The sequence below is a fragment of the Gallus gallus genome, chromosome 8 (genome assembly GCF_016699485.2).
Source record: "Gallus gallus isolate bGalGal1 chromosome 8, bGalGal1.mat.broiler.GRCg7b, whole genome shotgun sequence".
Taxonomy (NCBI): domain Eukaryota; kingdom Metazoa; phylum Chordata; class Aves; order Galliformes; family Phasianidae; genus Gallus; species Gallus gallus.
In genome coordinates this window covers 4,257,941-4,272,716 of record NC_052539.1, presented here as the reverse complement: position 1 = coordinate 4,272,716, position 14,776 = coordinate 4,257,941, and the positions used below count along the sequence as shown (strand labels likewise).

General features: G+C 55.3%; 1 protein-coding gene across 3 annotated transcripts in view; it reads right to left on the bottom strand.

The window, feature by feature from the left end:
- PDE4DIP (phosphodiesterase 4D interacting protein) overlaps positions 1-14,776 on the bottom strand; it is a 29,803-nt gene extending 15,027 nt beyond the window's left edge. The window contains exons 1-16 of one of the 3 annotated variants that reach the window (XM_046945012.1): positions 13,922-14,776; positions 12,600-12,840; positions 12,149-12,259; positions 11,447-11,523; positions 10,272-10,395; positions 10,047-10,201; positions 9,875-9,962; positions 5,089-5,208; positions 3,351-3,470; positions 3,012-3,104; positions 2,688-2,903; positions 1,990-2,148; positions 1,541-1,654; positions 1,175-1,312; positions 725-904; positions 278-472 (exon numbers count right to left, since the gene is read on the bottom strand). In XM_046945012.1, the coding sequence (XP_046800968.1) occupies positions 278-472; positions 725-904; positions 1,175-1,312; positions 1,541-1,654; positions 1,990-2,148; positions 2,688-2,903; positions 3,012-3,104; positions 3,351-3,470; positions 5,089-5,208; positions 9,875-9,962; positions 10,047-10,201; positions 10,272-10,395; positions 11,447-11,523; positions 12,149-12,259; positions 12,600-12,840; positions 13,922-14,049 (2,259 nt within the window). In that variant the 5' untranslated portion in view covers positions 14,050-14,776. Of the gene's footprint in view, positions 1-277; positions 473-724; positions 905-1,174; positions 1,313-1,540; positions 1,655-1,989; positions 2,149-2,687; positions 2,904-3,011; positions 3,105-3,350; positions 3,471-5,088; positions 5,209-7,870; positions 9,470-9,874; positions 9,963-10,046; positions 10,202-10,271; positions 10,396-11,446; positions 11,524-12,148; positions 12,260-12,599; positions 12,841-13,921 lie in introns of those variants that run through there. The other 2 variants (XM_004943175.5, XM_046945013.1) reach the window with 2 other exon arrangements.

Sequence of the window (14,776 nt, the reverse complement as noted above, 5' to 3'; positions counted from 1 at the left end):
ATGGTCTCTCCACTGCCTCAAGCCTGAGAACATGGATACCCAGGAGGATCCAACACCTTCCTCCCCATCACACATCAACACTCACAAGCCACTCAGTGACAGGGATCTGACAGCTGAACACTGCTACAAGTGCTCCTATCACCACGTGACCAACCTAAAAGCAGCTTGGTGGTTCTCCAGCACTTAGCAGCTCCAGACAGACAACACCAACAGTAACCAGAGAGCAGCTTCAATAATCCGTCCCAGTGTCCCCAGTGCTGCACTGCACACAACTCACTTTGCTCCACTGCTCCTTGGTGCTCATGGCCTGCAGCAGCTCCCGGATTTCAGCATCATGCTCCATAGCTTGACGATTCCTGTCACTGAGAAGCTCCTGCAGCATTTTTTCCTTGCGTTGAAGACGTAAGCACAGCTCCTCTGCTACCTCACTCTGTCCTGGGCCCAGCTTGCACAGCAGAGTTGCTGTGAGCTCCTGAACAAAAGGAGTGGAAGGGAGAGATGGAGAGACATTGCTCTCATGTTCAGAGAGGAACAGCTCTTCAGCCCAGATGGAGCTGAGACAACAACGTTTAAGAAAGCACAGGTATTCACATGTGCTGAAAGCAGCCAATTTCCAAAGCACTAAGAACCACTTAGCAGCAGGCAGCCAAGAGGCTCTGGCCTTGGACCGCTCTCTCTGCGGACAAACTGGCTAAATGCTTGGGAGTCTAAGTGAAGGCCTTACCTCCACTTCCTTGTTTCTGTCATGCAGGCAAGTCTGCAGCTGCTGGATGATCCCCTCCTGCTCCTTCTGCCTGCTGCAAGATTTGGCCTCGATCTCCTCTTTGAGCCAGCGGAGATTTTCACAGGTTGCTGACATCTGCTCTAGTTCCAGCGTTTTAGCTTTCAAGAGGCTCTCCAGGCTCTAAGGACAAACAGCAGAAGCAACTCAATCAGGGACTTTACCCTGAACAAAGACATACACACGTCTCCATCCTTCCCAGGCACCACTTCCACCTCCACATCCAGACCAGAAACACGAGAGCCCCAGGAACCTGCCCACAACACAGGGACAGAGGAAGCCAACGTCCCACAACTGCTCTCCCTGACAAAAGATGGAGCATTCACATGAAGGTTTGCCTCGCTCCACATCGCAGCCAGGCTGGATTCAGCACACCCAGGTACAAGGACTCACATGAATGGTGGCCTCATTGCTGGACAGGACGTTGCGCAGCCTCTCCAGGTCACCTCCACGCTCTTTTATTGAGAGACGGAGCTGTTGGAGCTCTTGTTCTTTCTCCTCTAGGGCACAGAACTTCTCATCTACTGCTCTCTAGAATGAGAAGAGTGAAATACTCAAAGCGGGATAGAAAGGCTCTGCAGCTTACTGTTCTGCATGGAGCACCTCAGCTTCCCCTTCCAGAAGGCTCCTCTGGAAGAATGGGCCATGAGGAACATGGGGGTCAGTGTGAGGGAACAGTGTGGGGCTGTACTATTGATGGTAACTCATAGATTAGGTCACATGAAAAACAGGGATGTGTTACTAACAGATTGTGCTCACCTCCAGTGCAGCATCCCTGTCACTGACTCGCTGCTGCAGTTTCTCCAGCATAGCATCCATGGCTGCAGAGCTCCTGCCCAAGCTTTGCTGGCATTGCAGAAGTTCCCTTGATTCCTAAAGAAGTAGCACACAACCCAGTACAGTTTTCAGTCCAGAAAACCCCCAGAGACAGAAGACTGTGCACCTGATCTACTCCCTACATTAATGGGAATTAGAACACCTGCACTCAGTTGACAAGTACCTGTCAGGGCTCACCATGCTGTGAGCTGAGGTATTTGGACATGTGTGCCAAATTCCTCACCTGGGGAACACAGAAGCATCTTTTTCTTTCCCTTCTTTGTGGGGTATGTATGAAAGCTACAGACCAACTTCTGCATCTCCAAATACCAAAGGAGGAGGAGCAGGGGCCCTGGCTAGTTATGCTCGGTTTGAGTCTTTCTGCATCTCACCTGCAGAAGCTGTTCTTTGCGAGCCAGGTGCTGACTCAAACACTGAACTCTCTGTTCTTGGGCCTGCAGCTCACGGCACTTTTCCCACTCCATAGCCTGGATCTGCTGAGCCTTGTCCTGCAGCTCTGCCTGCAGCTGCTGTACCACAGCACGCAGCTCCTGTGAAGGAAAAGCACACACCTTGGCATTCAGTTCCCAGCAGAACTCTAAAGAGTAGCTGAATCTGAAGAAATCAAGAACAAGGACTGCCATGAGAGCAGCCAAAAATGCTCTGCAATACTGCAGCTTCCACATCTCAGAAAACACTTTTATAGTGAAGTTGGAATTTATTTCCCTTCCCAGGAAATCCATGCATATATGCTTTACTATAACCACAAACAGAGCTTTACAATTAGTAACAGCTACCCCGCTGCAGCAACAGCAGTTAACTTTGTAACACTGCAAAAAGAGAGGGGACATTTGTAACAGCTAGAAGTGTACATGCCACAAACCATCCTCTTTCACAGGACTGTGGATCCTAAATCCCCAAAGCAAGCCAAGGAGGCTAAAAATTCTCCATGCCATATTCAAGACAGGGTTAGTCAAGTGTGTCCACGCTGCTGTAGGCAGAAGCGATGAATGAAAGCAGAGTATTGACTACACTTATGTTTCTTAACTCCTACAAGTGAGGAGACTTCCAGGCTAAGCGTGTGCCATACCTGGTTGTGTTTCCAGGTTGCCTCTTTCTGCTGCTCTTCCTCATGTACCGTGGTCTCTAGGAGCTGGGCAGCCCTCTTGGCTTCAACCAGCTGGTGCTCTTTCTGACGCTGAGCTCTTTTCAGTTTCTGCACCTCCAGCTGTGTGCTGAAAAGTGTGTTCTGAAGATCAAGCAGTGCCACTTGCTGCTCCTGAGATGAAGGTGCGCTCTCTGACATCTGACAAGAGAAACAGAGAAACTGAAGATTCACTTCACAAGAGGGATTTAAAAACCAAAATCCCTGCAGCACCAGACCAGATGTATTTCAGGCTTTCCCAGGACATACCTGCAACTGTCCCAGCTGGCTTCTGTGTAACATGTCCTGCAGCTTGGCCATTGTCTCATTCTGCCCTTCAATGACGTGATACAGCTCTTCTGTCTGTGAGTCAAAGGATGGAAAGTGTAGTCGTTGGCAAGCCAAGCATAAACCCTTCCATTCCAAGCCTCCAGCATGGATTATGATACATCAGTGCCGCACAACGCTAAGAGCTTCGCAGACACTAATTTAATGAGATTCAGGATGCACAGAAATGGCTTAAGCATTTACTTTCAGTCACTGCCTACACAGCTAGCATGCCTCCAGTGAGCACCAACCCATCCCACCCCACCCATCCTACACTATTACCTCACTCTCCTTGCTCTTCAGGGCCTCATTCAGACTCTGAATTGTAAGATCTTGTCTCTGCGATGTTTCTCGTGCAGATTTTAATTCAAAATTCAGTTCATTCAGCTTTTCCTGTAATAACTGAACGCAAAAAGATGTTGGTCTAATGCTATATATAAAACACCATTAACTCAAGTCCATACAGCCCAGGTATTCACCAGATCAAGACAAACAAGCCACCTTCCAAAGCCCATAAGCACTGTTTGTGCTGGGTGGGGAGTGGTGAATAAAGAAATCCTTCTTTCCTCAACAAGACTTTTCCAGTGCTTTTAGTCCCTCCAATGTAACCATCACGTGCAGGGTGGAGGTTCCATGTTTGAGTTCACACATCATGCTGCCTCCCACATATTGTGGGACAGGCTTGCTCAGACTGCCCAGGACCCTTCCCAATTCCTAGCATGAATGTTCCCTTATGAGGGAAGAGCTACTTCTGCTCAAACACTTCCCACTAGATCTGAACAACAACAACAGAAAAGAAAAACTAAGAAAAAAGAGAAAAAAAAATCACCCCACATGGAGAAGCTACACACTCTAAAAACTGTTTATTCTGCTTCTGATGTTGCCCAGAACACTGCAGCTGCACCTTTACCATCCTCCAGCTTCTCCTCTTGCTGCCTCACTCCACCACCCAAGGTACTGTTGCAGCAGCTGTTGGTCTGCTGGCTGAGGTGATTGCACATTTGAGCCGACCACTGGATTATCTATCCTCAAGTTCTGGCTTCAGAGCAAAGGAATCTAAGGAGTGACAGCATGCCAACAGCATGGCTACAGAGGGGAACTTTTCACCAGCTCCAGTCTTTGATTTACAACCTGAGACACTTCTGCCTTAGACTTTTTAACCTAAAGAGAGTAACATTATCTCAAACAGTTTTAGGACAGTTCTCTGCTTTCACCAAGATGTATATGAGCAGTGCAAACTGTTAAGCAACTGCTTATTAGCATTTCTAAACGTGTTGCTTGTTGCCATTCTTAGTTGATATGCATCTGCTTTGGAACTGACTCAATCCTCAGTTTCATCAGAAGCTGGTGCAGCCACATGACCTCTTCTTGTTATTCATTAGTTTACACACCTGTCAATGTTATCTCTACTCCACGAGACACTCCCCCTAAACTGTTCAAACACTTCACCTGCATTTGCTGAGCCTTGGGCCTGTTCTATTTCTCTGTCAACCTCTGTGGACTGAGCAGATCCAGTAGCATACAGATGACCTCAGATTACAAATAAAGATCACGTTGCAATGGTTTTATTGTTGTTTTTGTTTGTTTTCTCCCATTTAATCCCTCTGTTTTCCCAGTGGATATAACTTACCTTAGAGTTCAAGAGCATAACCAAGAACATCTACCCCTTGCAACATGTTAAATTTGATCTGCTTCAAGACAGCTCAGCTTTCCTAGTAAATTAACTTACAGCCTTAAAAGCTAAGTGAAGATGGGACCCTCCTCTGTATTGATTTCCCTTAAAGCTTGCAAATAAATAAATAAATAAATAAATAAATAAAGAGAGAGAAAAAAAAATAGAAAAAGCAAATGCTTTTAACTCAAGCTACAGACAGCAGCACTAAGATCCCCAGGCCAGCTCACACACCCTTGGCTGCAGGGGAGCTGCAGGGGTCTGCCTCTGGAGAGGCCTAGGGGCAGCCTTCAATACTAACTACCACAGACTCATTAGGCACTGAATTTGCTGTTTGCAAATGAATACCTGGTTGGTATCTTCAAATTGCTGCATTTTGCCCTGCGGTTCTGTAGCACACAGATCAGCTGTGCACTCCCTCGATGCAGAATCACCTGGAGCTGGCTTCTGATGTTCATCTTGCAGATTCTGAGGTGAAAAAGAAAAAAAGAAAAGAAAAAAAAAAGAGAGAAATGGTTCAAACCTTGCACTGGCTTCCATTCCATTTGGGAGCCCTCGCAGGCCTTGCAGTGTGGGCTCAAACATGCCCCTCGGGGCTTCTGAGTCTCCAAAAAACCACGGTGCCCACATCTGCCTTCCCTTGGGTGGTGGTTGGCACCTAGTTGCCCTCCACCTGACTTGGCAGAGGTTCCCTGCTGCCCAAGGCTCTGCAGAGGCTGCCTGTCACTCCTCGCTCCCTTACTGTGGACCCAGCAGCTTGACTGCCTCTAACCGCTGTCCGCAGGCTGATGACAGGTGGGCTCCCCACACCCAAGCAACAACCCTGAATCCTTCTCCTTCCTGCGTGCCCTGCTAGCAGCTTCAGATGAACAAAGCCAGCACTCAGCTGAACTCCTTCCTATGTTCTGCCAGACTTCAGCCGCAACCTTCCATCCACCCCCCTCCCCCCAGTTACTCTCCTGCCAGGAGCAGGCAGTCACCCCATGATCTGAACCCCTTTGTTGGTGCTTTGTGGGACCCTTCCTCACACCTCCCCACGCTCCAGTGCTGCAATTCCCTTCAGCCCCACAAGCCATAGCAAATTCAGTGCCCCAGCTGAGATTTCACCCATGAGACATACCCACACACTGAGAATGTGAAGGACACGCTTTCTCCCCTACTTCTCCTTCCCCACATTCTCCTCCTCCTTTACCACAGCCACCGCTTGCCAGAAGCAGCATGTTTGTTTGTTTGTTTCCCCTAAATCAGTATTTTAATTGTAAACCTCTCCTCAGTGCCCTCTCTTCAGCACAGCTCCAGCAATGTCAGCAGCCACTAACTGAAACAAAAGGCTTCTTTAGAAAACAAGAGCAATAATCCCTGCACTGTCTAAGCCTCACATCTGCACCAAACAGTGGGTAAAAGACTGGCTGTGAGGGCACAACGCTTCCCTGGCTGCCAGCACAGCACCACAGGCAGCATAAGAGCGTGCCTGATGAAGGTTTGGCTCAATGGCATCTCCTTGGAGCTGCGGTGGTGAAGGAGGAACATTGTTGGTTTAAAGAAAAATGCCCAAGAGGATGGTTATCGAAGGGATTACGTGCCCCAGACACGAGATTGCAGCAATAAACGTAAAGTGGGACTGCAGTTTCACAAAGCAATAAGGGAAGTGTGACGCTATAAAAAAATAAAAATAAAAATAGAAGCACTGTTCCCTTTTGCCACACCCTGTACTCAAGCCAGGTACTGCTCGAGTGAGGTCACACCACGAAATGGGCAGGACAACACCTAGCAGGGGGGATTCCTGGCAGGGACTTCACGGGGCAGAGGCTGGAGCCCAGAGAAGCTCCCCAAACCCCTTGCAAGAGGAGGATGAAAACCCCCCCACACATAAGCCATAAGCACATCACGCTGACTGTGCCACATTCTGTTCAGACAGAGCCTGTTTTTATGCTGTAAATACACCCTTAGCTGTGAAAATGAGCAGCCAGCAACACAGCACATAGGAGCAGCGCCTACACCCTGCTTCACATCTTCATTCACTGGCTGCAAGGGCAACGCTTTTGTGAGGCAGATTAGTTTTTAGTGTCCTACATCCCGCCCTGGCAATTTCTTGAGCTGAGCTTTATGGGAAAAGCACAAAGCTCAGGAAAACGCCTGAGCAGATGGGGCAGTAAGCAGCACCCACAGAATAGGAAGCATAATTGAGCACAGCATCAGTTGCCATAGTAATAAACAAGCTTTTTCCTAATCCCTGAGGGTATCTAGAGAATTAGGCAGCACTAAGGCTGCTAATGCGAATGCAATTAGCCTGACATGGATATTCCTGAATTGAAGCTGAGTGGGGCCTTCTATTCATTACAGAAAGTGGTGAAGGAGTTACAAGTTCAGCTTTTTGACTGCACCCTAATGACGATTTCATAAAAGCCAGAACAGAGCGATTCGAAGCTGCAAGAGGACCACCACCTACATAGCTAACAGGAGCATTTGCTGCCTTTTTGCAACACCTGCCGCTAACGGATGAATCTTTACAAAGGATCAGAAAATAAACCAATTATCTAGAATACCAACCCTAAAGTCATCCCCTGGCACAAATCCACCTGCAAGGAAAACACCTTTTCCTCAGGGCACGCGCCAAGGCTCCCTGCACAGAGCAGCACGCTCAGCCAGTCTGAGACCTGATCTGCAGAGCAGGGCGATGGTGGCAGCGTGACAGGCAGGATCCTGACATCCACCATTACCAGCGCACAAAGAAAACACGTTTGCTGGAAAACACATGCCCAGGAGCTCAGAGCTTTCCCTTTGGTTGTGGGTAAAAGTCAGATCAGCTTCTTAAAGAGAACGCTAAAGTGAAACTGGCATTTTCTCAGCAGAAAACGTGAAAGCTTTCAAGGAGCTCAGAGCTTACTATCACGCTGCACTCACAGGGAGAGGAGCTTCATTTCCCAGAACACAAAGAGGAAATAGATGACAGGAGAACGACAGGGGAGAGAGAGAGCACACCTAAAAAGGACTGAGCTGACTATTCTTAGCCCTTGGCGCAGCTACACGTGGCTATCTGTGTTATCTCAACACAGGAGAATGCCTAATGGTCCCAAGGGCCGAGCAGCAGGGACACTGCTCAATTGAACGGCTGCACAATGACCTCTACCTGTACCCGCAGTGGCATATAATCCTCACAGAAGTCGTCCCACAGCTCTTGTAGTTCAGGAATCTCCAAGGGAAGACCCAAGGGAGCTCTGGAAAAGGATTTTCTGTCTGCATTCAGGAAACCAGAACCAGCATACGCTAAGCCAGCAGAAGCACTTCCATCTGCCAAGTCACGGCTGAGCTTGGGGGGAGGCAAGCTGGACTTCACAGGAATAGGCAGCCTGCTGCCTCGTGGGCTCTGGATGGGTTTGTAGTCTAACCCCTTGATCAAGCTGAGGGCCAGCTCCAGCCTGTTCCCACTCAGCGATGAGCTGGGGGTCATGCGGTCCTCTGCAAAATCATCACATTTCCCGTTCCCCTTCACTCCCTTATCCACATCTTCATCCTTCTGCTGCGGAGCGCTGGCCTCCACTGTTGTGTCCAGAGACTCAACAGAGGACGCAGGCGTGCCCTCCTCCATGCTCTCCCCATCCACAGGCCCTCTGGCTCCAGCAGGCTCCGTTGGGTCACATACGGATGACTCCTCGTTGCCCATGCTCACTGACCATCGGCTGGACAGCCCGCAGGAGATGCTCCTGGCCACCTTTCGTGGCACTTTGCAAATTGCTTCATAGTCGGCATCAGCCACACGCAGTGCAGCACAGCCCCGGCATCGCCTTGGGCGGCTGGCAGCTCCCTCTGAAGCATGGCAGCTATGAGGCTCCAGGCTGTGCTCATCTTGGTCCGTCCAGTATTCGTACCCAGAATAAGCGAAGTCCTCCTGAAGGAGGGCAGCGTACCGCGCGTCGGGCAGGTTAGAAAGGTCCACAGTCCCATCTCCAGCCCTCTCATCCGCACCGGGCTCTTCGTTGTTCCTTCGGTACATGCTTGCAATGCAGAACTTGAGGCGGTCCTTCTCCAGCAGCAACTTCTGCAGGCGCTCGATGGAGAGGGCCTCGATGCGCGCGATGACCGTGTCGAACCTGTAGATGCGGTCCAGCATGAAGGCACACTTGCTGCACGCGAACTCGCCTCTGCCATCGCGGCACAGCTCCCTGCCCAGGACGTGGGAGAGCAGCACCTGGAGGTTGAGCTTGGCCGCCGTGTGGAAGATCCATCGCCGCTGGTTGCCGCACAGCTCGCGGGCGCAGATCCGGCAGGTTTCCTTCATCCTCCCTCCTGACGGATGGCGCCCAGCCCTCCCACTGAGGCTTCTCGAGGAGCCCCCCCAAGGCCTGGACCGCACTCAGCGCATCCCCTCGGGCACCGCCCCCCTCAGCCCCACAGCACGGCCCCTCTTCAAAGGGTCACACGCCGGGGCTCCCGGCTCTACAGAAACCCGGCACCCCTCGCCACCTCCTCCGCGCCTCAACCCCACCACACCGGGGCGGCTCCTCTCCTCACAGCCCCCAGCCCTGAGGCCGCCCCTCTCCTCACAGCCCCCCTTTTCTCTTCGCAGCCCCCCTTTCTCCTCACAGCCCCCACCCCGGGGGCACCCCCCCTCTCCTCGCAGCCCTCCGACCCCGGGGCTGCCCCTCACCCCGGGCTGCCCCCCTGCCCCCGGCCCCGCCGCTCCGCCTCCCCCCCGAGGATGCTCCTGCCACGGCGGCGCCCGGCTTCTGGCTCAGATTTCAAGATGGCGGCCGGCGACAGCTCGGCGCGTACGCGGCGCTCGCGGCGCCCGCCGGGATTCGTAGTCCTTCCGCCCGGAGGGCGCGCATGCGCAGTGCCCGCTGTGGGCGCGCGAGGAGGGGCGCAGCGCAGTGCCGTGCACGGCTGCGGCGCGGTGCGGTGCCTCCAGTACGGATCGCTGTGTCCTCTCCCGGCCCCACAGAGGACCACGCGCAGGTGGCTCACGCACTGTCACCCGGGCCACTATAGGGCAGATGGGCGCAGGCAGCCAATGGCAGCTGCGAGGCCCCCGGGTGCTCTGCCCGCAGCCCGGTGCCCCCAGCACCAATCCCGTGGGCAGGGCTCCAGCCGCGCCCCACCGGCAGCCCCACGCGGCCCCCAGCGCTGCACCCACCTGCCCCGCCGCAGCCTTGTCCCGCAGCTGCGGGTCACACCTCTCGGCTGGCAGCGGCTCCTCCATAGGGCCCAGCTCCTCCGTCCTCCTGCACGCAGAGAGCAGCGGGGGATGCTCAGCCCCGGGCTGGCACCGCCGAACCTCGCAGGGACAGCACCCGGCGCGCACCCACCTGCGGGCCGCAGCGTCACAGCCATCTCCGCTCCCGCCGTCCCCCTTCGTCCTCGCCGCCTCCTTCAGCTTGGCCGCCAGCTCCTGGCACCGCCGTGCCTCAGCCTTGGCCAGCGCGGTGGCCTGCTCTGCCTCGCTGCGGGCCAGCCTGGCCTCCTGCACAGCACACGTGGCTGAGTGCCATGTGGCCCCGCTGCCCCCGACCCCACCGCGGCCTGCCGCTCACCTCCTGCAGGAGCTGGATCTTGTTCTCCAGCAGCTCGTAGACATGTTCCGACTCCCGCTGCCGCTCCTCATAGTGCTGCCGGAGTGCGGCCTCGCTGCGGTTTGTTTGGTTCTCTGCAGCCACCCTGCCGGGCACAGCATGGCACAGCATCACATGGCATGGCACAGCATCACAGAGCATGGCACAGCACCACACAGCATGGCACAGCATCGTGGTATGGCACAGCATCACATGGTATGGCATAGCACCACACAGCATGGCACAGCATCACATGGCATGGCACAGCATCATGGCATAGCACAGCATCACACAGTATGGCACAGCATCACATGGTATGGCATAGCACCACACAGCATGGCACAGCATCACATGGCATGGCACAGCATCACATGGCATGGCACAGCATCATGGCATAGCACAGCATCGCACAGTATGGCACAGCATCACATGGTATGGCACAGCATCACGGCATGGCACAGCATCACATGGCATGGCACAATGTCATGGGATGCACAGTATCATGGCATGGCACAGCATCACATGGTATGGCACAGGATCACACGGCATGGCACAATGTCACATGGCATGGCACAGCACCATGGCATGGCACAAATCACATGGCATGGCACAGCATCATGGCATGGCGCAGCATCATGGCATGGCACAATGTCACGTGGCATGGCACAGCATCACATGGCATGGCACAATGTCATGGGATGCACAGTATCATGGCATGGCACAGCATCACACAGTATGGCACAGCATCACATGGCATGGCACAGCATCATAGCATGGCACAGCATCATGGCATGGCACAGCATCACACAGCATGGCACAGCATCACATGGTATGGCACAGCATCATGGCATGGCACAACATCACATGGCATGGCAAAGCATCACATGGCATGGCAAAGCATCACATGGCATGGCACAAATCACATGGCATGGCACAGCATCATGGCATGGCACAGCATCATGGCATGGCACAGCATCACACTGCTTGGCACAATGTCACATGGCATGGCACAGCACCATGGCACGCACAGCAGGGCCCAGCCCGGCGCTCACCCTCCCCTGGCAGACAGGTGCTGCCCTTTATTTTTGGCCGGTGTAAGCTGTAAGCTGTAAGCAGAGCTCCACCAGCCACCCCCCCATGCCCATTCTGGCGCTCACCAGGTTTTGTCCAGTGCCTGCTGCTTCTCCTGCAGCTCCCGCTTCAGGCTCTCCACCTCCACCTTCAGCTCAATGTTCTGCAGGGCAGGAGGGATGGAGCTGGCACTGTGCACGCACCCCAAGGCCCTACACCACACCCAGGCCCCACGCGGCAGCCAGACCCCACACTGCTCCCTGTGCCTATTGAAGGCAGTGGGGGGGCCCACCCCTTGCCCCACAGCAGGGTGCTGTGTGCTTTTTGTCCTCATACCAAGCTAGGGACACCTGCTGTCAGCCACCCAGGACGGCTGTTGCAGCAGTTAGGTTATTCATCATGCTGGCTCCCTGCTGCTGATAGCCCCATTTTGGGGGACAGACACGGGGTGTCCCTCATTTCAAGGCACAGACATGAGGTGTCCCCCCGTGTGATGGAGCATGGACATGGGGTGAACCCCACACGACAAGGCACAGGCGTGGGGTATCCGTCACGTAACGGGGCACAGGGGTCTGCACCAGCAGCAGGGCAGATCCTGCCCTCCCCATCCCATTTCCCTGCTTCGGTCAAAGGCAGTGAGAGGCAAACTCCCCCCAGCTCCACTGCTCACTGCGATCCCTGACCCATACTGACAGCCACATGCCCCTATCTGCACAAAAGGGACAGCACTGGAGGGATATCCCATCCAGCAGCACCTGCCCCATCCCCGTCCCCGCAGGAGCGCTCACCCGCCGGTAGACATCATCCCGGCTGCCCTCTCCCTTCTGCTGCACGCGCTCTTCCAGGAAGTAAATGCGGAGTTTGAGGCTGAAGTTCTCCTTCTTGAGGTCGTTGAGGTGCTGGGACAGCGTGCGGTACCCGTTAGCCATGGCTGGTGCTCCATGGGGGGGGCATCCCGGCACCCCTCACATGGCGGCACCGAGCCCACGGCTCTCTGCCCGCCCGCAGCTCTGGGACGGGTGCCCTCGCCAAGGCCCCTTTCCTATTTTTTCCCCTCCCGGTGCTATTTGTGGGGACAGACAAGTGGTGAAACCCGAGCCCCGGGTGGCCCCCGCACGTCAGCCAGGAGGGCGGTGAGGGGGAGCGCGGTGCCCCACGGGGACGGCACCGGCAGTCCCATCCCCTCCTGGGGCCCACAGACGCGTCCCACGAGCACCCCCCGGCCCCGGCGGCGGTCACCTTCTCGAAGTCCCGCAGGGTCTGTGTCTGGGCGAGGGGACCCTCCTGTGGGTCCTTCAGGGGACACGTTTGCACCGTGGGGCTGGGATGGGGCCGAGCGGGTGGGGGGCGCAGAGTACCCCCCGCTTCGGGGTCTTCGTCGCAGTCACCCCACAGCCCTTCCATTGGGGCGTCCCCGTGGGACGTGGGGTCCCTTCCTGCCATGGGGCTGACTGTGGGGACGTCACCGCGGCTGGGGTCCCTGCAGAGAGGAGCGCAGCCCCGTGTTACACAGGGGTCTTTAGGGGGGAATTTCACCCATTTGCTGTACGGCACAGCAGCTTTGGAGAGGCGGAGATCTGATCAAACCAAATGTCACACCACAGCATGGGTGTGCACGGGGGCAACGTGCATGCACACGGGTGCTGGCACACGTGGGACACGTCCGCTGTCAGTGCCCAGGGGGCCATCCAGATGGCGGTGCCTCCTTGGGAGCACTTTAGCCCCATTAGCAGCCCTGACCTCCCCCAGCAGGCAGCAGGGACACCTGAGCCCCCCAGTAACCCCCCTCTATGTTCTTCCTGGGGGCTGGGGGGGAGGGCCAGGGGGGCCGTGCTGGGTGCTCAGGCACAGCTGCTCCCCCCCCTGCCCGCAGCCCCCCCAGCAGCCCCAGGCACAGCATGCCCCCGCTGCCCGCCTGATTGCAGCTCACCCACTGGTAACAGCAGCCGCCATCAGGTTTATTTTCAGCAGGGAAGTGTGAGTCATTTCAGGATTGGGAAAAAAGAAAACAGATATGTTTGTTTGTTTTTTTCCCTTAAAACAAAATAACCTGGGTGGGTTTTCTTGATTTTTTTTTTCTTTTTTTTCTGAGCCCAGAGTTTTTGTGGAGATCCCCAGAAGGCGGTGGACCCCCCATGTGTGCAGTGCTCTGCCCTTAGCCTGGCAGCAGCCACGTGGTTGTGTCCACTGAACCGAGGGGGTAAGGCATGGTGCTCAAAGCCCACTGTACCCAAAGGCATGGTGGCCAGAGCTACAATATCCAAGTAAGCATGATACCCAGAAGCATGGCACCCAGTGCCCAGAAGCAATATGTCCAAGGAGGCACAATATTTGGAGACACGACAGCAGAGAAGGCAAGAACCTGGAGGTAAAACACTCAAGGAGACACGATGCCCAGAGTTGAGGCACATCAAGACACACCATACCCAAGGAAGCACACGATCCAGAAGCTCAATATCCAAAGGCACAATACCCAGGAAAGCAAAATACCGAAGGCCGAAGAGACACAGTACCCAGAAACACAACACTCTTAAGACACAGCACCCAAAGACACACCATACCCAAAAGCCTGGTGTCCAACGGGCATGACGCCCACGGCACCGTGCCCAAGCAGACACCATTCCCAACGAGGTGCAGGACCCAGCAGCATGGCACACGTGGGTGACAACAAGACATGAGTGTGCCCCATGGCTCTGCAGCCCTGCTGGCACGAGGGGTGCCACACGGCCCTGACTCACAGCACCCGCTGACTCACAGCATCGAGCAACAGCCTGGGGCCACCACAGCCACCCAGACACCGAGACCAGCCCTGCGGTGTCACCAGGGTGAGGGCAGAGGGCAGCAGTTGTGGCCCCATGGGAGAGCATCCCCCAGGTGCCCATCACCGCAACAAACCGGGGACTCACCTCCTGCTGCCGGGTCAGCTCCCACGGGTGGGCAGATGGAGAATGGATGGACGGCCGCCCGCAGCCCCGCGTGCACACCCGGCAAGGCCAGGTGGGGCCGGGATGCAGAGCGTGGCACAGCTCTGCCCGCTGCCTCGTGGCAGGGATGTCTCAGCGAGGCCACCGTGGGAGGTGGGGCCGGTGCTGCGTGTGCCTGTGGCTGCGTGCAGCCATCCGCCTGCGGTCACGGCCCGGCACAAGGCGTCCATTGAGCGTGGCGGGACGGGGGGAGCGGGGCTGGCGGTACCCAGAGTGCTGGGCGGGACGGCTCCTGGAGCGGAGCAGGCACGGCCTGAGGCTGGATTTGGGGACGGGCACGAGATGGAAGAGCAGGGAGGATGCAAGAGCCGGGGAGATGGGGCCAGCTCTACCCCCGCACCACCTCCCCAGCCTCGGCCTTCCTGCAGGTCCACCAGCAGCCCCCACCCTGCGTGCCGGGGTCAGCCTCGGCTCGGCCCCGCAGCGCCGAAC